The 24,225-nt window shown below is 43.3% G+C and overlaps 2 protein-coding genes across 4 annotated transcripts in view; one reads left to right on the forward strand and one right to left on the reverse strand.

Moving 5' to 3' along the window:
- SPRY3 (sprouty RTK signaling antagonist 3) overlaps window positions 1-1,014 on the reverse strand; it is a 67,346-nt gene extending 66,332 nt beyond the window's left edge. The window contains exon 1 of the mRNA XM_014462140.2: window positions 642-1,014. The gene's annotated coding sequence lies outside the window, so the exon portion shown is untranslated. The remainder of the gene's footprint in view (window positions 1-641) is intronic.
- LOC102428918 (histone H2A-Bbd type 2/3-like) lies at window positions 322-23,947 on the forward strand. Of its 3 annotated transcripts, none has more exons than XM_006096167.3 (3): window positions 322-489; window positions 16,770-16,948; window positions 23,408-23,947. In XM_006096167.3, exon 3 carries the CDS (start codon window positions 23,600-23,602, stop codon window positions 23,945-23,947), a length of 348 nt encoding a protein of 115 aa, XP_006096229.1. In that variant the 5' UTR covers window positions 322-489; window positions 16,770-16,948; window positions 23,408-23,599. The 3 variants fall into 3 exon arrangements, 2 of the variants coding, with proteins under 2 accessions (XP_006096229.1, XP_023615799.1); XM_023760031.1 differs by lacking the exon at window positions 322-489 and adding an exon at window positions 2,256-2,299; XR_002831060.1 differs by lacking the exons at window positions 16,770-16,948; window positions 23,408-23,947 and adding an exon at window positions 1,014-1,253.
- The last annotated feature ends 278 nt before the right edge of the window (window positions 23,948-24,225 follow it).

Below are 24,225 nucleotides of genomic sequence, written 5' to 3' on the forward strand. Positions count from 1 at the left end.
ACGTAAGTTCAAGAAAGTGCTGGAAGGATAGTGAAAGCATTTTAGATCCAGCAAACCTTGCTAAGCCACCATGAATAGGAGCGTAGTGAGAAGACTAGGTAGGCGCATTGAAAAGGCAAGCAAGGCGACCCGCGCTTTACACACAGCGTAGTTTTACGGGTCCGCCTATTCTCTCTGAGCCTGTGGCTCCAACATCTTTTAAACAGACGCGTCCGCCCCATTCCCATCCTTCTGGATCGGAGGCTCTGCTACGCCGCCGCCGTGGGCCAAGTCCCGGGCGCGCGAGGAGCCCACCCTGCACGGCCGGAAGGAGCGGGGCGGGGCCTCCAGGCTCCCAGCTGGGCCTGAACCCGCTCGGGGAAGCCAGTGTGGGGCCGACTGTTTTTTAGGCAAAAGCAAAGGGCGGGCGCGCCAGGCTGCCTCCCCAGGCTCTCCTTACTTGCAATTCCTTCCGCTTTGCTGAATTGGGAGTCGCGATCTGCAGCACAGGTGGGTCCCGCCCCGTGGATCCGGGAAGGGGTGTCCCGGGTGGGTGCGATGGGTGGGGTTTGCCCGGGCGCTTGCATGCAGGCCTGGCGCAGTGCGGGATGGCACGGTGGCTCCCACCCCAGCTGCTCGGGCCCGTGGGCGGCGGTACTCACCTGAACCCTGGCAGAGAAAGAGGCCACTCGCGCCTTGCTGCAGGGCCGTCCGTCGTCACGGTTCGTGCCAGTTGCGCGACAAAGAGTCCGCCCCGAGATCAGCGCAGGGCCAGATGGGCCTAACGCTGGAAAACAGCTGCAAGATCTGGAGCAAGCCCGCCTTGGGACTTGCGCCCAGTATACATTGTTTTAAACTCGATCGGACTTCCCAGTCCTGGATCTGAAACTGATTTGGTGTCGAGCTTTCAGCAAGTCCCTGCCCTCTCTCTCTGCTTCGCTCTGCTTGGCAGTGGAGAGGAAGGTGGCTGCCTGCAAGACCTTGCAGCACGGATTTCTCTTTCGTTCTAATATCCACTCATGTTCTCTGCCCAGATTTTACCCTTTGTCTGCCCCTCCTGAGCGAGGATGCCTTGCAAGTCAGGAGTGGCAGGGCAAGGCGTTGCGGAAGCTAGGCAAGGAAGTTCTCTCTCTAATGAAAACAACACTGAAAAGCCTTTTTAATACTACTGCCTGCCCTGAACACTGGAAACAACATCCATTCAATGCTTAGTTTGAATGGCAACTCTGAAGAATGCTCTTGTGAATGCTTTACTATTAAAGATTTTAACTGGATGATTGTTTGACCAAAATGTTTTGTGTTCAATGAACATAATACACTGCTTAGCGAGTCTCACCAGAAAAGACCTGCGTGACATTAGTGTGCCTACCCAATCGCTGAAAGAAAACCTTCAGCTCTCACATGTAGGAATACTTCCATAATCCATTCCCATACAGCAGTTTTTAGAGTTGCTTCTTACCTTGGTATTGCCCTTTCAGGAAACACGGTAGTAAAAATTACATACAATTTATTTTACATGAACTTAACTGTAAAGGCAAAGAAGAATTATAACCACCATGAGCCAACATTGTGGTGTCATTCTGACTCCTCTGCATGAAGGAACTGGTGATAATGAGAATGACAACCATATATTATGCAAAGCACTATAATCTGCAAAATGAGAGGTGAATGTGTTTATTGACCACCATACATAGAGAGGTTATACTTTATTTCATAACCAGTGTGATGAAGGGAATGTTCACTGGGGTGGTTGAGTCTGGGGGCATCCTTTGGGTACCCACCGCATTTTTTATCTGCGAAGTGTGGACTGGGACGGATCACGTCCTTGCTTTGGCATCTGTGTTAGGAACCACAAGCAGTTGTGTATCTCTGCTTGGCAACCCTGGGAACAGCAGTAAAATATCCAAACATCACTCAGCCACTGCAGTGCTTCTAGCAGCTGTGTTTTCTGCCTGCCAGGAAGGGGGATGGTGGTGGTGCTGCTGGATTAATGCACCTTTTTGGTAGGAAGAGTCTCTTTCTGATGAGAGCCAAAGTGAACATAGATCCCCACCAGTTGGACACCTTCGTGACCCTCTTTCTACAACACGAAATATTTCCCCTGCTCATACAGGCTGTACATGCACCTGCCATTGACCTCATGTGAGAATTTACAGAAGGGGCTCTTGACAAAACCCCGTCTGTGCACACCAGCAGGTGCTATGTCAGGAGTGGCTGAGATGCGGTGGGTGTCCTTCAGGGCACGGGACCCGATGGTTTCCCAAACGGCTGATACATGAGAGGGAAATGGTGGTAGACGTCTGCTGAGTCATCCTTGAGGGTGAGTCTAGGACTGGCTGTTTGGCAGGACCTGGGGGATGCTTTGGTCATATTTGTACTCTGTTCATTCATTCTTTTATTCCAAAGTCAATCAATAAATGCTTGCTTTGTGCCAGGATGCTGATCCACTCGCTGCGATTGGCAGCACAGGGGACAGTGAGTTCGGGAGGACAACAGGAATTCAACTTGAAGCATGCTGAGTGGGAGGCATCCTCACTCTTCCCCATTCCCTGAACCCGATCAGTGCAAACTCTTGTCACTGCTGCCTCCTGGGTATTTTTAAATCCCACCCACTTCTGTTTGCCTGCCACTGCTACTCCAGATTTCAAGCCAGAATCATTCTTTTTTGGTGATTTTTAAACAATATGTTTTTGGGAGAGAGGGAGAAAAACATTGATGAGAGAGAAACATTAATCAGCTGCCTCCTGCACGCCCCCTACTGGGGATTGGGCCCACAACCCAGGTATGTACCATCGAACCAGTGACCTCTCAGTGCATGGGAGGACTGAGCCACACTGGCCAGGGTATTTAGTGATTTTAAAATTTTTGTTTTAGAAGATCTAAATCATTGCTGGACCCTCAGTCTTAATGGGAAAACCACCACTCCTACCATCACCACAGCAGCAGCAACAACAACATACAAGAGCCTAATGAGCTCTGTGTTATTCCTAATATAATGTCCAAGAGACAAATGCTTTTTCCTCTGCTTTCTAGGGTGTTTTTAAAATTGTGTATTAAGATATAATTTACACAACATAAAATTGACTCATTTTAAGTGTACACCTTTAAGGATTTTTAGTAAATTTGTTGAGTGGTGCAACCATGACCACAGTCCAGTTTCAGACATTTCCATCACCTCAGTGACATCTCTCTCTTACCCATTTGCACTTAATCCCTTTTACCACCCCCAGCCCCTAGCAACCATTAATCTGCTTTCTGTGCCTATGGATTTGCCTATTCTGAACATGTTATACAAATGCAATCATACAGTATGTGGTCTTTTGTGACTTAGTGCAATGATTTTAGGCCTTGTTTTCTTTTCTAATATATGCATTCAATGCTGTAAAATTTCCCCTAAGCACTAAAATTGCTACATCCCACAAATTTTGATAAGCTGTGTTTTTCTTTTTATTTATTTCAAAGCAGTTTTACATTTCTCTTGAGATTTTTTTCTTTGACCATGGGTTAAGAGTGGGTTGTTTAATCTCCACATATTTTGGGATCTCCAGTTATATTTCTGTACACATTGTATGGTTTCTATTCTTTAAAATTGTTAAGGTGTGTTTTTATGACCCAGAATGTGATCTATCTTGGTGAATGATTCATGTGAGCTTGAGAAAAAAATATATTCTGCCATTTTTGGATGAAGTAGACTATAGATTTCAATTATATACAATTGGTTGATGGTGTTGTTGAGTTCAGCTATGTTCTTACTGATTTTATGCCTTCTGTATCTGTCATTTGCCTTTTTTAATATATTTTTATTGATTTCAGAGAGGAATGGAGAGGGAGAGAGAGATAGAAACATCAATGATGAGAGAGAGTCATAGATTGGCTGCCTCCTGCACACCCCACACTGGGATCGAGTCTGCAACCTGGGCATGTGCCCTGACCGGGAATCAAACCATGACCTCCTGGTTCATAGATCGACTCTCAACCACTGAGCCATGCCTGGCTGGACAGATTTCAGTCTTTTAGTGACCCTATACCAGTTGGATAATTTGTTTTACAGTTGAAGCTAAAACATAGACATTTGTGGTTTCAATTTCTTAGCATGATTCTTGTGCTTCAGAAAAAGGAGAGGCAAAGTCATTGTTTTTCCTAATCCCTAATGTAGTCATTCTCCTCAAATGTCACTGCCAGTCATTCAGGAATCAAAATGCCTAGTTTTTTGGCTGTTAGACTTTCAGAAGAGGATGTTTCTTTGTAGTAAACATGAAGAGATTGAAGTTGACACATGTGATTACCTACTCCGACTAGAATTTCTAGCTGTGGCCATTGCCCAAGTGTTTGTGAATATTTTGTAATCAATGATTTTTGGGTCTTGACTTAATTTAATTAACATAAAAACGCATTGAGTCTTTAGTATATGTTTGGCCTGTGGGGATTACAAAGAAATTTATTCTGTGACCTCATGGAATTTACAGTCTATCTGGAGAATCAAAGCTTACATTCTTGAATCAATTAGGTCAATTCACTCAAGATAATACCCTCATGTTTGGTTCCAACAGTATGTGTTGTGATCGTCAGGAAAAACAATAAATCTGTGTAGTCCGGGTAAGGTAAGGAAGGCTTCTTTCAATGAATAGGACTTGAAATGGCCTTTGAAAAGTCAATAGAGATTTTACATAAAGAGAACGTTCTAAGTATTATGAGCAATCCCATGGTCCCGACATTGAAACACCCCCCCCCAACTAGAATAGTTTGTCTCCTTGAATCACACATACCCACTTCTTCATCATGTACTTCAAACCATAAAAAAAGGGAGTCCTGGCGCATAAGTGGCCATTCATAGGGAAATCATAAGTCATTCCATTTGACTAACACTGGCCCATCTCCCCACTTGACTCTCCAGAAACTCTCTTGTTTCTCCTGTTGGAACCTTTTCCTCATCCTTCATATTGAACACTCATGGTTGTGAACCGCTGCTCTAGGGTATAAGGGTGCCCCCTCCAGTGGGCACCAGGGTCAGTAGGCTTCATCCAGAAGCAACACCAGACCAATACCTGTGCTCATCAGACTTACCAAATGTACATAGAATGTGTGATTGGTGTGTGTATGTGAGTATATGTAAGTATACTGAAAGAAGTATACTTAAGTTGCCAGTTGTAAGTCCTGATGGAAGTATACTTGTGTTGCCAAATCCAAGCCCAAATTCTCTGCCTGTACCATAATACCATCACAGTGTGCCTCTGTGACTCATGGGATAAGTCACTTAAAGATGTTTTGTGGCACTGCATTTGACATTATGTCTTGTGGCATGCATAAACATGAGGTCTGTTCACTGTAGACAAGGACACACCAGGAAAACCAAAAGGGAAGATCCCCATACTCTTGACCCTAGACCAGAGGTGGGCAAACTTTTTGACTCGAGGGCCACAATAGGTTCTTAAACTGGACCGGAGGGCCGGAACAAAAGCATGGATGGAGTGTTTGTGTGAACTAATATAAATTCAAAGTAAACATCATTACATAAAAGGGTACGGTGTTTTTTTTTTTTTTTAGTTTTATTCATTTCAAACGGGCCGGGTCCGGCCCGCGGGCCGTAGTTTGCCCACGGCTGCCCTAGACCCATGGTCGGCAAACTGCGGCTTGAGAGCCACATGCGGCTCTTTGGCCCCTTCAGTGTGGCTCTTCCACAAAATACCACGTGCAGGCACGCACGTACAGTGCGATTGAAACTTTGTGACCCATGCGCAGAAGTCGGTATTTTGTGGAAGAGCCGGTATTTTGTGGAAGAGCCACACTGAAGAGGCTAAAGAGCCGCATGTGGCTCGCGAGCCACTGTTTGCCGAGCCGCAGTTTGCCGACCACTGCCCTAGACCACCCTTGTTAGACATAAACTTTACCTCAACCTGTCCTGCCTGCCTCCCAGAACCACAAGCCATACCCTTTACAACAGGTGCACTGATGAAATTGGCCATGTCCTGCTTGACAGTATTGTTTCTCACCAAGGGCCACCGTTGTCAATGCTTTTTAAACCCCAAATTCTTTAAACTCTTGCTTCTCTCTTACAGGATACTAAATAAAGTATATGTAACAGTGTTCATCTCCTTTCATGTAAAAAAAGATCTGCAACGTTTTCACCAGCACGGAGCCCAGTGGAAGGTCAGCAAAATGTCTAAAGCACCTCGTAATTCACCTCCACCTGCCTCCACCTGCCTCCACCTGCCTCCACCTACCAGTTGCCTGTTAGGCTCAGTCACTAAAAGGGCCTTCGGTGGTATGTGAGTTGCGTGAGATAGGTTCTCAGTGAGTCACTAGGTAGGGGTGAGTGGTGTTCACCAGATTGATACAAATTCAAACTCGGTACCAGTACTAAGTCTGAGGCCACTCAGCAAAAGTCCCAGGGTACACCAAGGCCAGCTGTCACCGCCGGGTGAACACAGACTTTTGAGGTAAGTAGGGCAGGGTCTTAGGGAGTCGTCTGGAGGAGGACAGCAGAGCTCATCAGGCTAAAAGATTTGGATGTTTGGAGGGAGGGTTCTGTACAGGAATAGTAGTGCTGGTCAGACAAGCGGGGGAAAAATGGCCCCTTCCCTAGATCCACACAATTAAGCCTTTCTCTCTTCATCTCTGCCACCTGTAGTCTGCCCGGACCTCCTTGAGAGCCTTCCAAGAAAGTCTGCACCATGGGCCCAGTCTGGCCAGAGGCAACAGGTTCCTCCACAACTTGAGAGTTCAGCAGAGTGGGGCCACGGGGAGTCTGGAGGGTGGGGCTGGTGCATTCCCCTATGCTGATGCGGTATGGAAGGGAGTGTTCAACCCAGGAAAGATGGCATCTGTGAGTGGTGGGGGAGAAGGACTCAGCACAGGGACCTTGGTGGCTGTCCTTCCTGGCCTCTCCCAAGAGCCACACTACTCAATCTCTCCCTGTAGGATTCCAGTCCCTTCTGAGTCACCTTACCTCTGCTGGAGCCCAGCAGAGTTCATCAGACCCAAACAGACCAAGGTTTGACCATGGGAAGTGAGCGTTGTGCACTGGTTGGGCATGTGAGGGATAAGTGGCCCTTGACCTGGAGCCACACAAGTCAATCTTTCTGAGATTCTACCCAGACCTCCTGGAGAGTTGGAGTTTGGCAGCGAGAAGTCAGGAGAGTGGGGATAGTGGATTTCCCATGAAGTGGTGGCACTGGTCAGGCCAGTGGGAAGGCAGATGGAATAGTCCCCACCCCAGAGCCACACAACTCAGTCTCTGACACCCCTTGAGTCCACCCAAACCTCTATACCCTGGGCCCAGTCAGCTGACTTCTTCTCTGGGCATGAGCTCTGAAGGGCAAGGTGACAAGGAGCCAGGCCATTGCCTTCCTCCAGGCTAATGCCATTTGGAGGGAAGGGCTAGACCCAGGGAAGATGGCATCTTTGGTGCCATCACAGTGACCCTGGTGGTTGTCCCTTCAACTCTCCACAAGGCCACACAATCCAGTCTTCTCACACAATCCCACTCTGCTTTGAGCCTCCCTCCCTCCACTGGAGCCCAGGGTGAGTGGCTGCCAATGAGATTCTGTGCACTGACCCATTAGGAGGGTGTCTGGCTTTCTAGCAAATCGGCATCTCCCTGGTGGACAGAAATGCCGCTGATTTTCACAGCCAGATGTTATATAGGCTCCAGTTCTGGTGCTCTAGGCAGGGGAGCCTGGTTTGGGGTTGAGACCTCAGGCTCCCCAGGGGGGACCTTTGCAGCTGAGATAGCCCATTGGATTCTCAGCCACTGCACATGGGTAGAGAGCCAGCCCTTTTCATGATACCACCCTTCCTACTAGTCTCGAGGTGGCTTCTTCTTTAAATCATTGGTTATAAGACGTCTGTTAAGCTAGTCTTCAGCTGATTATTCAGATTGATTGGTTTATATTTTAGTTTTAATTCCAATTTGGTCCTAGAAGGAGGTGAAAGTAACTTCTACCTATCTGCCGCCATCTTGGATCTCAGTTTGTCATTTTTATCAGAGTAAAAACCTAAGTTTTTATGTTTTAGTATAGAAGACCCTTTGCGATCTGCTCCTTTCTGACATCATCTCCTATTAGTTTGCCCCTTGATTACTCAGCTCCAGCCACACTGCTTTTTAAAATATATATATGATTTCAGAGAAGGGAGAGTGAGAGCTAGAAACATCAATGATGAGAGAGAATCATTGATTGGCTGCCTCATGCACATCCCACACTAGGGATCGAGCCCACAACCCCGGCATGTGCCCTGACTGGGAATCAAACCTTGACCTCTCAGTTCCATAGGTCAACAATCAACCACTGAGCCATGCTGGCTGGGCCACACTGCTTTTTATACTGTTCTTTGGCAACAAGATACAATCGCAGCTTAGTACCTTTACACTGGTCTACTTTACACCAGATATTTTCATGACAAGCTACCTCTTTGTTCAAATATTATCTTTCTCAATGAACTCTACCCTGACCACCATGTTTAAAAGTCCTGCTACTTAACAGCATACACCTTTACTTTGCTGGTTTTTTTGCAGTTCTTATCACCTTTACTATACTATATAATTTCCTTTATATTGTTTATCTTTAATTGTCTACCTCCTCCCACTAGAAGATAAACTCCATGAAAACAGGAAATTTGTCTGTTTTGTTCACTGATATATCTATGCCAAGGGCCTAAAATAGTGCCTGGCAGAAAGTTGGCACCTAATAAATATTTCTTAAATGAATTGATTAGCTAGTTAATTCGTTAATAAGGATGTCAGGGAAGGTTTTTTAAATGAATTTATATTTAATTTGAGACCTGAAAACTGAATAGGAAAAGAATGAGAGGGACAACATGGTTGGCAGAGGAAACAACATATGTGAAGGCCTTGAGGCAGTGAGGGCAAGATCAATAAGGCCAATTATGTAAAGCCTTGAGTGTCATTGGAAAGAGATAACTTAATCCTTTTGCCTGCCCTCTAAAATCTCTCACCAAATGGGGAAGGAAAAATAAACAGCCAATTATTATACGTGTTGTAAGTGTACTAGTAAGAGAATGCAAAAAGAGCTGTGAAAACACTGAGTAGTCAGCTGCTAACTCTTCCTAGAGGAGTTAGGAATATTTTACAAAGGTGACATTAGAGCTAGGTCTCAGGCAGGAGAGTGACATGATGAAAGTGTTTTAAGAAGATTAATCTGGCAATAGTATGGAAAGTGGATGGGAATATGGATGGACTGGAGGCAAAGAAACCATCTAGTCTATGGCAGTAGTCCAGGAATGAAGTGATGAAGGCATCTATAGGAATGGAAAGAGAAGGACAAATCTGAGAGACATTTGGAAGGAAAAATTGACAGGAGCTAAATGGACTCTTGGCTTTAAGCCTCTCAAGAGGTAATGCTTCTTCCTTAGTAATAACCATGAAAAGATTCAGACTGACCTATTATGTAATTGCCTACTCTGACTAGAATTTCTAGCTATGGCTGGCCTCCAAAAGTTTGTTATTGTGATTGATACTTGTTGGACCTTAATTTACATTAAGATGGCTTTAGACTCTTAAGGTTGGGATGCTCCCAAAAACATAATTTTGACTATGAAACAGCAAATTATTCCATTAAAAAAGAAATGAGTGAAACCATGGGACTGCATAGGAAGTTTTACAATGAGCTCATAGTTCCTTTCTTAAAAGTATAATATTACATATGGAAAAGAAGAATGGCTGTAACAGGTGGCATGTGCCTAAAGGATTAGTATTTGGAAAAATAAGGCCCCAAATTACCTCTGGCTTGGATAAATATATATTTACAAAAACAATAAGAACAACATTTTAACTATGTTCTCAGAAAGAAAAAAAGTATGTGTGTCCTGGATAAGTTGCAACTCAGATGATATTCTTAAACTACTCTCAATGATCAAGGAATTAAAAAGATGAAATATTGCCATTTTGTAACAACAGGGATGGACTTTGAAAGTATTATGCTAAGTGAAATAAATCAGACAGAAAAGGACAAAAATCATATGACTTCACTCATATTTGAAATATGCAACAAACAAAAAATAAAACAAAATAAAAGCAAATTCATTATCATATATATGGACATCAGATTGGTGGTTACTAGTGGGGAATGGGGCATAATAGGTCAAAATGGGAAAAGGGAGTCAATTATATGGTGATGGATGGAAACTACACTTTTGGTTAGTGAGTACACAGATGTCAAATTATAATGTTGTACACCTGAAACGTATAATGTTATAAACCAATGTGACCTCAATAATAATAAAAATGTGTTTAGTTTATCCTTACCTTGATTGATAGTTGGACTTGATATAAAATTATGGGTTACAAATAAAGTACAGAAGTTTTAAAGAAAAAAAGACTGGGTTAATGTAAATACATTACCATTTATAACAAAGAAAAAGAAGGAAAAGTTTTCAAGTAAGTGAGTACTTAGAAAGTTACAAAGTTATCAACAAAGAGATTCCACACAAATATAATTTTTACTTCTGACAAGGTCATTACATGTAGTTTATGGAAGTATAGAAGAAATATGGAATGAGAAAATGACTGATATTTCATCAAAATTTTAACATTTTTTATGACACACTTATGAAAAATAATTATGAACCCATATTGATGGTTTAGATAATTAATACAATTGTATATTAATTAATTAAGTTATTAGCATACTCAAAGAGTAACGATTAACAGACCATAGGCAAAGGAAGAGTTTTGATAGGCTGTTTCAAACCTACCTTTAGCTTGACCTAGGCAATATTTTTATTATTTTTTAAATTTAAATCTTTATTGTTCAGATTATTAGTTGTTCCTCTTTTTTCCCCCCATAGCTCCCCTCCACCCAGTTCCCACCCCACCCTCTGCCCTTACCTCCCCTACTATCCCCATCCATAGGTGAACAATTTTTGTTCAGTCTCTTCCTGCACCCCCCACACCCATTTCCCCCCGAGAATTGCCAGTCCACTCCCTTTCTATGCCCCTGATTCTATTATATTCACCAGTTTATTCTGTTCATCAGATTATTTATTCACTTGATTTTTAGATTCACTTGTTGATAGATATGTATTTGTTGTTCATAATTTTTATCTTTACCTTTTTTTCTTCTTCCTTTTCTTAAAGGATACCTTTCAGCATTTCATATAATACTGGTTTGGTAGTGATGAACTCCTTTAGCTTTTTCTTATCAGTGAAGCTCTTTATCTGCCCTTCAATTCTGAATGATAGCTTTGCTGGGTAAAGTAATCTTGGTTGTAGGTTCTTGCTATTCATCACTTTGAATATTTCTTGCCACTCCCTTCTGGCCTGCATAGTTTCTGTTGAGAAATCAGCTGACAGTCATATGGGTACTCCCTTGTAGGTAACTAACTTTTTTTTTCTTGCTGCTTTTAAGATTCTCTCTTTGTCTTTTGCTCTTAGCATTTTAATTATGATGTGTCTTGGTGTGGTCCTCTTTGAATTCCTTTTGTTTGGGGTTCTCTTCACTTCCTGGACTTGTAAGTCTATTTCTTTCACCAGGTAGGAGAAGTTTTCTGTCATTATTTCTTCAAATAGGTTTTCAATATCTTTCTCTCTCTCTTCTTCTGGCACCCCCATAATTCGGATGTTGGTATGCTTGAAGTTGTCCCAGAGGCTCCTTACACTATCTTCATATTTTTTGATTCTTTTTTCTTTTTGCTTTTCCAGTTGGGTGTTTTTTGCTTCTTTGTATTTCAAATCTTTGACTTGATTCTTGCAATCCTCTGGTCTGCTGTTGGATCTCTGTATATTATTCTTCATTTCAGTGTATGCTTAATTTCTAGTTGGTCCTTTATCACAACATCGAGGGTCTCAATAGATTTCTTGAGGGTCTCATTGAGTTTATCGGCTGTTTCTAGAAAATTCTTGAAAAACCTTATAACTGTGGTTTTGAACTCTGTATCCAGTAGTTTGCTTCCCTCCATTTCTGTCATTGTGACCTGTTTCTTTGTCTCCAAATTTTGGCTGCTTCCCTGTGTTGATAGAGTGGCTTTCTGTGCTAGGTGTCCTATAGGGCCCAGTGGCTCAGCCTCCCCAATTACCTGAGGTGGACACTCTTGGTGCACCCCTTTGTGGGCTTTGAGCAGTCTTGTTGTAGTTAAGCCTTGATAGTTGTTGGTATCACTGGGAGGAATTAACCTCCAGGCCAATTGGCTGTGAGAATCAGCTGTGTCTACAGTAGGAGAACTTCTGTTCTGGAGACACCCTTATGGGGTAAGACTTGCTTCAGTGGGGCTTTGGTGCTCACTGAGTCTGCCCCCTGAGTGTGTCCCTTATGGATCTGAGGAGTTGTAATCTGGATGGTCCCACTCTGACCACTGGGTACACTGGCACTTGGATCTCTAAGGAGGTGCTAATTTAGCCTCTGCCTGAGGCTACCCCGCAGGAGCTACGGAGAGATCTGCAGATTCCTCTTCTTTGTTTGGGGTTTGGAGGTGCCCAGATGAGGCCCAGCTGTGAAGCAATGTAAGCTGCTGTGGGGCCTTGGGCTTTCTTTTGGATGTTCTGGGTCTCTCTGACCCAGCTGCAGTTTGGTAGGTAATTTTAGATTGTAAAGGGCCAGGCCATTCATATGCAAAAGCCTCTGCGCACAGCTTGGGTGGGGCAGGGTCTCAGGGAATCAACAGGGCAGAGCAAACAGCTATGGCTGATCCTCAGCCCTGCCCTAAGAGGCCCCGGGTCTCAGTGTCCCGAGGTAATCACTGCAAGCACCTCTGAGAGAAAACCACCCTTGCGTTCCGCCTGATGCCATACAGTCCAGTTTCTCCCTGTATGAGTCTGGGTCCCCAGAGACTCGCCCGGAACTGGAGTTCAGAGCAGTCAGGAGCTTGAGACTCCCTGCTGATTGAAAAAGACAACCGCGTCCTCAGTTGCCAGCCCTTTCTGTGTGCGCCTCTGTACCTCTGCACCTTACTTCCGCACCTCCTCTGAGTCTCAGTGTGCTTTTCTCTTTCCTTCTAGTTGTAGAATTTCCACTCAGCCAGCCTTTCTGTGGTTCTGGATGATGTCCATTTTGTCTTTTAGTTGTAGTTTTGAAGTGGTTGTGTGAGGCAGCAATTTCAGGTGTTTACCTATGCCGCCATCTTGGTTTCTCAATATTTTTATTATTGAAGTAAAGATTCAGAACAAGCAGCTTACCAGATTTAAAGAGACTATGAAGCTGGAAGAAAAGTAATTTAATCCAATTCCCACAAACACTTATGCAGTTTTACTATGTCTAGAAACCATGCTAGATATTAGAGTATAAAAATTAACGAGACCTATGTCTTTCTATTGAGAAGCAGCTAAGTATTTCTAGGAGGAAAGACATAAAAACATAATTTTAGCAAAATGTATTAAGAAGAAAGATAGAGACATAAACAGTATTATGAGAGAACAAAAGAGATACAACTTTATTCTGGGAGTTTAGAGAAGACTTCTTAGAGGAGATGATTCTTGAGGATGAATAAAAGATAGAGTAGGAAGGGCTTCCAGTTTGAGGGAATAAAAAACGTGAACATGAGTTTCTTAGAATCATGAAAGCATTTAGTGGGTCTGGGAAACTATAAGCAATAATATACAAAGACATAAATACCAGAAAGTAAGGCTGAGAAGTAGCTCAGGACCAGGTAATGGAAGGCATTGCATAACATGATAAGGAAACTGGACTTTACCCTGAAGACCCTAGCAATCCATTCAAAGGGAATGACATACTGACATATCTGTTTTCTTTTCATACAATCCCTACAGTGTGCACAATAGCTTGAATTGAAGGTGTGTGTATATGGATAGATTAATTAAGAGTCTATTACAGTCTTTGAGTGAGAAATAATAGTGGACCTGAACTTAGACGGTGATAAGTAGAGATATAATGTAGTACATGGGGTTTAAGAATCATTTAGGTCATGGGTGGGGAATATCCAGCCCATAAGCCATATAAGGTCCACAAAATCATTTGGTCTGGCCCTGCCAAAGCATTAGGGGTGAGTTAATTAAATGTTTGAGCAAATATAGTGGCTAATTCTTAAGTTCTACAAAGAACTCTGATCGCATGGAGTCCTCCCAGTTTTTCCAGGCATAGTTAACTGCTTTTTCCTTTGTGCTTTTTCACTGTACTCTGTGCTTACAACTATCATAGATAGGATTGGTTATCACCCTGTATTTGTCTTTCTTCCTCATTAGATTGTGAGGTTCTTGAATGGTGGCTGGGGTTGCTGACTTATTTATGTTTGTATCTCCAGTACACAGTAATATATGTTGGGTGAAATAATGAATAAATGAATTAATATACTTGCTTAAGAGTCATTTGGGGTGGGGAGTAATCTATACTAATAAAAGGGTAGTATGCTAATTAGACTGGACATCCTTCCGGACAAAGCCACGGTGGCAGGGGCCAAGGCAGAGGTGGTTAGGGGCGATCAGGCCAGCAGGAGGGAGCAGTTAGGGGGGATTCAGGTCAGCAGGGGAGGGCAGTTCTGGGCATTAGGCTGGCAGGCAGAGGTGGTCAGGGGCGATCAGGCAGGCAGGCAGGCGAGCGATTAGGAGCCAGCAGTCCCGGATTGCAAGAGGGATGGCCAACTGCCGGTTTAGGCCCAATCCCGCAGGGGTCCTGGATTGGAGAGGGTGCAGGCCAGGCTGAGGGACCCACCCACCCCCATGCACAAATTTCATGCACTGGGCCTCTAGTCCAATATAAAAGAATAAGAGTATTTGATTAAGAATTGAGCATTAGACCAGGGGTTGGAATTTTATTATCCTTCGAAGGGCCAGATAAGAAATATTGTACACTTTGGAGGCCACATATGGTCTTGGTCTCATAGTCTTCATTATTTTTGTTTACAACCCTTTAAAAATGTAAAATTCATTTTTAGCTTGTAGGCCATATAAAAATAGGCATGGGCCATAGTTCGATAGCCTTTGTAATAGACAATACCCATAGGTAGAAGTTTGGAAAACAAGAGTCTATGGAAAAAATAAACATAACCCAGATATCAGCAGAGGCCACTCTATGCTCTTCTCCTTGCTACCACCCATACACTGTCAATAAATTTGAGTTTAGCTCTTGATTTCCAAACCGGTTATTTCAGAACATTCCCTTAGTCATCAGCAAATTCTATTATGTCTTTAGCTATGGCCTCTGGTATGTGATTGGTTTCATCCCACATCAACATGAAATTTAGTCCCCTCATCAGCTTACATCACACACACACATGCACACATCCACTCAAAATTGGCATTTTGTGCCCGGCCGATGTGGCTCAGTAGTTGAGCACTGACCCATGCACCAAGAGGTCCCTAGTTTGATTCCCGGTCAGGGCACATGCCTGGGTTGTGTGCTTGATCCCCAGTGCAAGGCATGCAGGAGGCAGCCAATCAATGTGTCTCTCTCATCAATCTTTCTGTCTCTCCCTCCCCCTCTCTCTAAAATCAATAAAAACATATTTTACCAAAAAATAGCATTTTGTGGGTTTAGTGACCTTAGGGGGTTATTGACAAGGTTCACATCAAGCACCATTCAACTTCTCTGCAGTTGCATGTCTTCTCTTTTCCCACAAGACAAATTAATTCCTTTTAAGGCCTTATCCAAATAAAGTTGTTTTATTAACCTTTTCTGAAACCATCACACTCAGGGAGTTCCCAACTCTAAGCAGGTTTATCAAGAGATATAGTTTATTCCTAACAACAACCATAATAATGATGATGATGATAATGATAATAGCAGCTAACATACGTAGGTCTTAGTATGGGACAGACACAGTTCTAAGTGCTCGAGTGCTCATATTAAACCCAGGAGGGAAGTGTTATTATTGTCCTCATTTTACAAAATAGGAAATGGAGTCACTGGAAGTTTAAGTAACTTGCCCACAGTCACACATAATCAGTGGGAAAGAAAGCTCCAAGGAGCCAGGGTGAGGGCAATCAATACTGTCGTAAGTGAAGAGGCCCAGAAGGATGGAACCTGAAAACCAATGCTTATATGTGGTGGGAAGGTTAAAATTAATGAAATTTAGCCCTACCCAGTTTGGCTCAGTAGCTAGAGCGTTGGCCTGTGGCCCAAAGGGTCCCGGGTTCGATTCCAGTCAAGGGCATGTACCTTGGTTGCAGGCTCCTCCCTAGCCTGGGCTCTGGTTGGGGCCCTAGTTGGGACACGTGAAGGGTTCAACTAATTGATATGTTTCTCTCACATCAATGTTTCTCTCTGACTTCCCCTCTCTCTTCCACTCTCCCTAAAAATCAATGGAAAAATATCCTGGAATGAGCATTAACAAAAAGAAAAAAAATAGTGAATTTTAAAAGAACTACCTCAGATTTTTTGTTCTTTTGGGGGTTTTTGCTTCATATAGACACAGACAACATTATGGTGATTACCAGAGGGAAGAGGAGGTGGGGTGGTGAGAGATAGAGGACAGTAAAGGGGGAATAAATGGTGATGGAAGGAGACTTGACTTTAGGGGTGAACACAATACAATATACAAAGGATGTAGTATAGAATTGTATACCTGAAACCCATATGTTATTAACCAATGTCACCCCAATAAATTCAATACACATTAAAAATTAATAAAAGAACCACTTCTTAGATAGTGGGGTAGAAGCAACATTGCAAGGCATAAAATCAGAATGGCTGGCGAATAAGTAGAAGTAATGGTTATAGACCACTTATGCTTAGCTGTTTGGAATTTCTTCCTTGTTTAATCCTGTGTAGTTGAGATCACAAAATCTATTCTTTTACACAGTTTTTTATGTAGTCTTATTCTCTTGGGCTCATAAAAGTTGTTTTATGTTGCTATTAACTCTTTCTTTTTATTATTGAATTTTTTAGGATGTGCCACAGTTTGTCCTACCTGCAAAGCAGGATCCAGGACCTGCTGGGGGGAAGAGTCATTCATTGGGCCCTTCAACAGCCCAACTTCAAAAGCTTACTTCCATTAACCATCCATTGACACCATACAGACTCCAAGCCTCTGAATTGTGCTTGACAACAACATGGAGATGATTTTGGTAAGATGTGTGGGAAAAAATACTTTCTTTTTAATTGTGATAAAAACAACATAAAATTTAACATAACCATTTTTAAGTGTATAGTTCAATAGTGTTCAATATATTCACATTGTTTTGCAATAACAGATACTTTTTATGTGGACTGAATATACTTTCTAAGGACCTCTAGCCATTTATTTCCAAGGTTATCCTACAGGTTGCAAGAAAGACAAAAATAATTTGGGCAATAGTAAAATGTCATCCCAGCTAGAAAAAGGAAACACTGTTCCAGCCCCACTCTTATCTCCCTGTGTCACATAAGGAAAAATAGGGAAGAAAAGAAAGCCTCATTGTACAAGAGAGAGGTTCAAAGGCATAGACTGGAAATGCTACCACCAGGAAAAGTATTAGGTGGAAGAGGGGGCGGGGAAGCTTTATCCCAGTGTATTAGTTTCATAACACTGCTATAACAAATTACCACAAACTAGTTGGCTTAAAACAACATAAATTTATTCTCTCTCAATTCTGGAGGCTAGAAATCTGAAATCAAGGCATTGGCAGGGCCATGCTCCCTCCAAAGACTTTTAGAGAGAGTTCTTCCTTGTCTCTTCTAGATTCTGGTTATTATTAAATCTATTCTAGTGGTTGCCGACAATCCTTCATGTTCCTTGGCCTGTGGCAACATCACTACATTCTCTGTCTCCATCATCACATGGCCTTCTTCCCTGGGTCTCTTCAGTGCCTTCAAATCTCTCTTTCCTTACAAGGACATCAATTGTTGGATTTAGGGCCATCCTAATCCAGTATGACCTCAACTTATCTTGGTTACCTTCAAAGACCCTATTTCCAAATATAAGGTCTTATTCACAGGTACTAGGAATTAGGATATTAACGTATCTTTTGGGGGCATACAGTTCAAACCATAACACCTGAGAAAGAGACTAAAAGACTTGTGAAGGCCGCACTCCCAAGACATAGGCCCACTGTTCACTCTAAAGATTGAAACATAATTCAAAGACTAGAGAATGTCCTCCTCCCACATATAATACAACCAATACGCCTCTGGTTAAAATAAAAGTGGGCTATAGCTGGGAGAGCTGCAAGAGGCAGACTGTCTCTGATGTGCAGCACAAAGGAATGGGGAGACAAAAACAAGACACCAGAGAAATTTACTGCCTCTGTTATTCATAGAGGCAAACATCAGATAGAAACCATCTTTGGCCAGACTGATATAAATATTCACCCTGAAGTTCTATTTACCTCAGAATCTACTGTCCTATACAGCATGCCTGGCCAACAACAACAACAACAAATTTTTAAAACATGCTAAAAGGCAAGAAATAATACAATTTGAAGAGACAAAGCACCATGAGAACTAGGTTCACATATGATACAGGTGTTGAAATTATCAGTCAAGAAACTCAAAATACCTATGATTACTATGTTAAGGACTCTCATGGAAAAGATAGACAAGATGGAAAATATAAGAATCCAAAAGATCGATCTCTCTCTCTCTCCTCTTTTTAAAATATATATTGTTTACTGATTTCAGAGAGGAAGGGAGAGGGAGAGAGAGATAGAAACATCAATGATGAGAGAGAATCATTGATTGGCTGTCTCCTGCACGCCACTACTGGGGATCGAGCCCACAACCCGGGCATGTGCCCTTGACCAGAATCAAACCTGGGACCCTTCAATCCTAAGGCTAACACTCTATCCAAGCCGGCTAGGGTAAAATCTGTCTTTTTCTGACCCCCCGCTCTTTTCTTTCTGGTTTGATTCTCTCTCAGTCCTCTCGTATCTGTGCAGACACTCATTCAGTCTCCTTCCAAGAATGTTCTTCTTTTGCCGGCCCCTTAAAAGAAGTTATCCTTAGTTCCCTTCTATGTTCTCTCTATACACTTTCCCTGTACGATCTCACTACAATAGGTCCTTAGGTTCCGGGAGATCCGTTCCTACGGCACAATGAAATACGATTTTCACCATAAGTCGGAACCCACCTACATAAGCACCTATGTCACTCGCATGGAGCACATACACAGCAGTAATGAAGTGAAATAGTAAAAAAAAAAAATTAAAAGAAATATAACAATTCCTGACCTTTACTTGTGGTAAATAAAAAAACATAAAGCACATATGTACATACAGTGGGGCCTTGACTTACGAGTGTCCCGACTAACGAGTTTTTTGAGATACCAGCTGTCTCTCGGCCGATTTTTTGCATTGAGTTGATAGAGTAATTTGAGTTAACGAGCTCCTTAACGAGCTCCTTAACGAGCTTGGTCTCGGAACGAATTAAACTCCTAAGTCAAGGCCCCACTGTACATCGAAATGACGGAACTTGTTTTTTTATTAAATAAACGGGAGATAGCGACGTAACCACGAAACCCCGAGGACTGCCTGTACATCATGTCCACCAGAATTATCCTAATGACTCCCAAATCTATATCTCCAGCCCTGACCTCTATCTCTCTTTAATTCCCACATCATTTATCCTTCATCTCCTTCTGAATATTGCACAGGCATCTCAAACTGACATACTCCAAACTGCACGCATCTTCCAACCAATATCAGGACCTTCATCTTTAGCCCATATCTCCAGTAATGGCTCCAAAATCCATAGTCATCTCACCCTGCACTCGAGGAGTTATACCAGAGCTTTCCTCCGCTCCTCCACTAATGCTCTACTCTTTGACTCAGCTAACTTCTATTTGTTCTTCAGCATGGACACAAATGTCTCCAGGAATATGTCCCAAACAGCAAAATCCGTGTAAATTATTCCTAAATGTTCCTATAGCATCTTGAACTTCCCTTCTCATAGCACATATCATAATATAGTGTTTTCATTGTCAGGTTTCTTGTCTATATATCTTCCATCACACTACATGCAGGAACCTGATGAACATTGCTCATCGGTATTTCTTCAATGCCTACCACACTCCCAGATGTATAGTAGGCATTCAATAAATTGAAGGAATGAATAAAAGAATCACCAAGTCACCCTGGCCAGTTTGGCTCAGTGGATAAAGCGTCAGCCTGCGGACTGAAGGGTCCCAGGTTCAATTCTGGTCAAGGGCATATACCTTGGTTGTGGGCACATCCCCAGTAGGTGGTGTGTAGGAGGCAGCTGATCAAAGTTTCTCTCTCATCGATGTTTCTAACTCTCTATCCCTCTCCCTTCCTTTCTATAAAAAATCAATAAAATATATTTTTAAAAAAAGAATCACCAAGTCTCCAGCTAGGGTCAACAGTATCATAAATATGTTTCAAGCACCTATTATGTGTCATTTTACTAACCAAATTATTATTTTTATTGTTGACAGTAATACAGATATCCCCCATCCCCCCCTTATCCCCTCCACCCAACATATGCCCCACCCAGGCCTTCATCACCCTATTGTCTGTGTCCATGGGCTATGCATATAAGCATATATGTACTTTGCTTAATCTCCTCCAACCCGCCCCCCCACATTCTCCCCTCTGAGATCTATCAGCCAAATTATTTTTTAAATTGAATTTGTCCCCTGGAGTTATTTACCAATGCCATCATCTTAGTTAAGTATCTATCATTTCTTGATTAAGTTACTGCAGTAGCTTTCTAACTTCAATCTCAGGCCTCTCTATCCTATTTGCCACACAGCTGCCAGAATGAGCTTTCTGGAAACAAATCAGGCCATGCCACTCCACAGCTTAATGACCACAGTGAGCTCATAATAGCCTACAAGGTAGTCCAAAACCTGAGCATAGCAGACCAGAACCTACGTATCTTGGCTCCTGCAGCCTCTACTCTAGCCACATCAACAGCCACGCCCCCATGGGCACCCTACTCTCCAGTCTTAGTAAACTAATTGCAGATTCCCCCAAATGCCTCGGCTTCTCGTCATCCCTTCTCTCACACACACTTGCCATCAAGCAGCTTGCCTGGTCCACACCTATGCTTTCAACAAAAGGTGTGTGGACCCTTTGTTAGACACTATGACCAAGTGGGATTTCTCCCATGAATGTAACATATGAAAGGCAATTAATGTAATGCACCCTGCTAATAGAATGCAGGGGATGTGGGGGATCTCATGTTCGTTTATTTCATAGATGTAGGGGGAAGGGAAGCATTTGACAAAATCCAACACTCTTTCATGAAAATAAATTCAACAAAATAGGAATAGAAGAGAACTTCCTCAACCTGATAAAGAGCATCCCATTGACAATGGTGAAAAACTGGGTACTTTCCCCCAAGCATCAGGAGGAAGATAAGAATGTTTGTTCTTGACATTCTATGCAACATTATACTCAAAGTTCTAGCCAGGCCAACTAGATAAAATGCATTCCAATTGGAAAGGAACAAGTAAAACCATCTTATCCACAAAAACATGTTTTACATGTTTATGTAAAACACTAAAGAATATAGTAAAACACAACAGCCTATTCAAATATGCAATAAAGGAGCTCAGCAAAGTTGCAGGAGCCCAGATCAATGTGCAAGCATCAGTTGTATTTCTACACACTAGCAACGAACATTCCAAAAATGAGGTTAAGAAAATCATGGCTTTTATAGTATCACCCAAAAGAAAATACAATACTGAGGAATAAATTTAACAAAAGACATGTCAGACTTGTACTCTGAAAAGTGCAAACCATTGCTGAAGGAAATGAAAGAGGACCGAAATAAATGGAAAGGCATCCCGTGTTAGTGGACTGAGCATTTAATATTGCTAAGATGGCCACAATCCCCAAGGCAATATTCAGACTCAGTACCATGCCTGTTACAATCTAACTTGGTTTCCTTGTGAAAATTGACAAGCTGACCCTTAAATTCACATGGAAATGCAAGGAATATGGATAGCCAAAACCCTCTCACAAAGAAGAACGAAGTGGGAGGACTCTCACCTCCCAATTTCAGTGCTAACTACAAAGCTATAGCAATCCTACAAAGTGTGGCCCTGGCATAACAATAGACCTATTGTAGGTCAATGTTTTAGAATTTAGAGTCATAAATAAACTCATATATGTATAAATAATTGATTTCCAATAAGGGTACCAAGACCATTCAATGGAAGAATGAAATATCTCTTTAAAAAAAGGGGGTGCAGAGACAACTCGATATCCACAGAGATAAGAATGAATATGGACCCCAAACTCACACCAGGTACAAATATTAAATCTGATGGACCACAGACCTAAACTTAAGGGCCAAAATAATATAACTCTTGAAATAAAGCATAGGTGCAAATCCCCATGACCTTGGATTAGGCAACGGGTACAAAATATGAGAGCAAAAGCAAAGCCACAAAAGACAAAGAAAAAAACCAGATAAATTGTATGCCATCCAAATACTAAAATTTTATGCATCAAAGGACTCTATCTAGAAAGTGAAAGGACAACCTCCAGTATGGGAGAGACATTTGCAAATTACATATCTGATAGTGGCCTACTTTCCAGACTGCATCAAGAACCTTAAAACTCAGCAACAGAAAAGACAAGCAGCCCAGTTTTAGGAAATGGGCAAAGCAGTTGAAAGTACATCTGCTTCCTCCAAAGCAGAGGTACAAATGGCCAAGAGGCACATGAAAGGATGCTCCACATCACTAGCCATTAGGGAAATGCAAATCAAAACCAGGAGATACCACTTCACACCCACTGGGATGGCGATTATAAGCAAGACAAAAGGGAAATAAGTTTTGATGAGGATATGGAGCAATTGGGGCCCTCAGACACTGTTGTCAGAACTGTAAAATGGAACCATCACTATGGAAATCAGTGGGCGGTTCCTCAGGAAGTTAAACATAGAATTACCACTTGGCCTGGCAATTCTGCTCCTAGATAGACACACAGAAGAACGGAAAACAGGTGTTCAAACAGAACCCTGTGCAGGAATGTTCACCGCGGTGCTATTCACAACAGCCAGGAGGTGAAAATAACCCAAACATCCATCAACTGAGGAACCGATGCCCAACATGTAGTCCACCCATACAATGGAATATTATTCAGGCATGAAAAGGGAATAAAGTGCTGATTCATGCTACCACCGGGGTGAACCTTAATGAGACCATTATGTTCAGTCAAAGTAGGCAGACCCAAAAAGCCACCTGTTTATCCTATGATTACATCCCTAGAAATTTCCAGAATAGGCGAGGCTCTATGGACAGGAGGCAGGTTCATGGTTGCCTGGGTCTAGGAGAGGAGGAGGTCAGTGGGAGTGACTGCCACACAGGGTACAGGGGTTTCTTTTTGGGGAGGTTCCAACGTTTTGGAAGTAGATAGGTGTGCTGGCTGTCCAACATCACCAGTTATACCTGGTGCCACTGGATCCCACATGTTTTTTCTCTACAACATTCCTGACCAGTGGACAGTGAGAGTTCCCTCAAAGAGAGGGTCCCATGAGCAAGGGTGAGCAGGGAGCTGCCAGCACCCCTTCTTTGCAGGCCCTGGCCCACCAGGGCCAATGGGAAAGCAGTGACCTCACGGAACTTATGTGTCATACAGCCTGTACCTGGACCAATGAGGGGTCGGTCCATGGTCGCTAGGATACAGAGCAGGAGCCTCTGTACTGGTCATCTTGAGCGGTTGAGACCAACTGGCATCTTCCTGCACTTGACCGCACTGAACCGCACCGCGGCACACCACAGCGCACTGTAGATCTAGGCGGGTCGGAGACAGCGCCTCCCAGCACCCATCATGTCTGGGCAAAGGAGCCGCGGAGGGTCTTCTGATCACCAGAGGCGGAACCGCACCCGCAGCCGCACCAGCAGAGCTGAATTGACCTTCTCCGTGAGCCACCTGGAGCACCTCCTGCGGGACGGCCACTACACCCAGCGTCTCAGCGCCAACGCACCCGTGTACCTGGCGGCCATCATCCAGTACCTGACGGCCACGGTCCTGGAGCTGGCGGGCAACGAGGCCCAGAAAATCGGCTGCAGGCGCATCACCCCGGAGCTGCTGGACATGGCGATCCACAACAACGCCCTGCTCAGCGGCTTCTTCGGGAACACCACCATCTCCCAGGTGGCCCCGGGCAGGCGGTAGCTTCCCAATGTGACCTGGGCTCCCCGGGGCTGGGCCCCTTCACAGCCCAGGAAGCCCGGCCTTTTCTGGCCCCTTGGGCAAATTTTTTGAAAATAAATTGTTAAAGGAAACCCATGTGCCTCCTTCATTCACTTTTTTTGGGAGTTGTTTGAAAGGATGGCCTGGGGTTGTTGTTTTCCTGGGAGCGGGGGGGGGGGGGGGGTGGAGTCGGGGATGACAAGACAGGCGCAGCCCCCCATGGTGACAGTGCAGGGGGTGGTCCAGGGTGGGAGAGGCCG

Source organism: Myotis lucifugus, unplaced genomic scaffold (assembly GCF_000147115.1).
Source record: "Myotis lucifugus unplaced genomic scaffold, Myoluc2.0 scaffold_169, whole genome shotgun sequence".
Lineage (NCBI taxonomy): Eukaryota > Metazoa > Chordata > Mammalia > Chiroptera > Vespertilionidae > Myotis > Myotis lucifugus.

Coding starts and splice junctions, on each gene's coding strand:
- LOC102428918 (XM_006096167.3), top strand. CDS start 23,600: ATGTCTGGGCAAAGGAGCCGCGGAGGGTCTTCTGATCACCAGAGGCGG.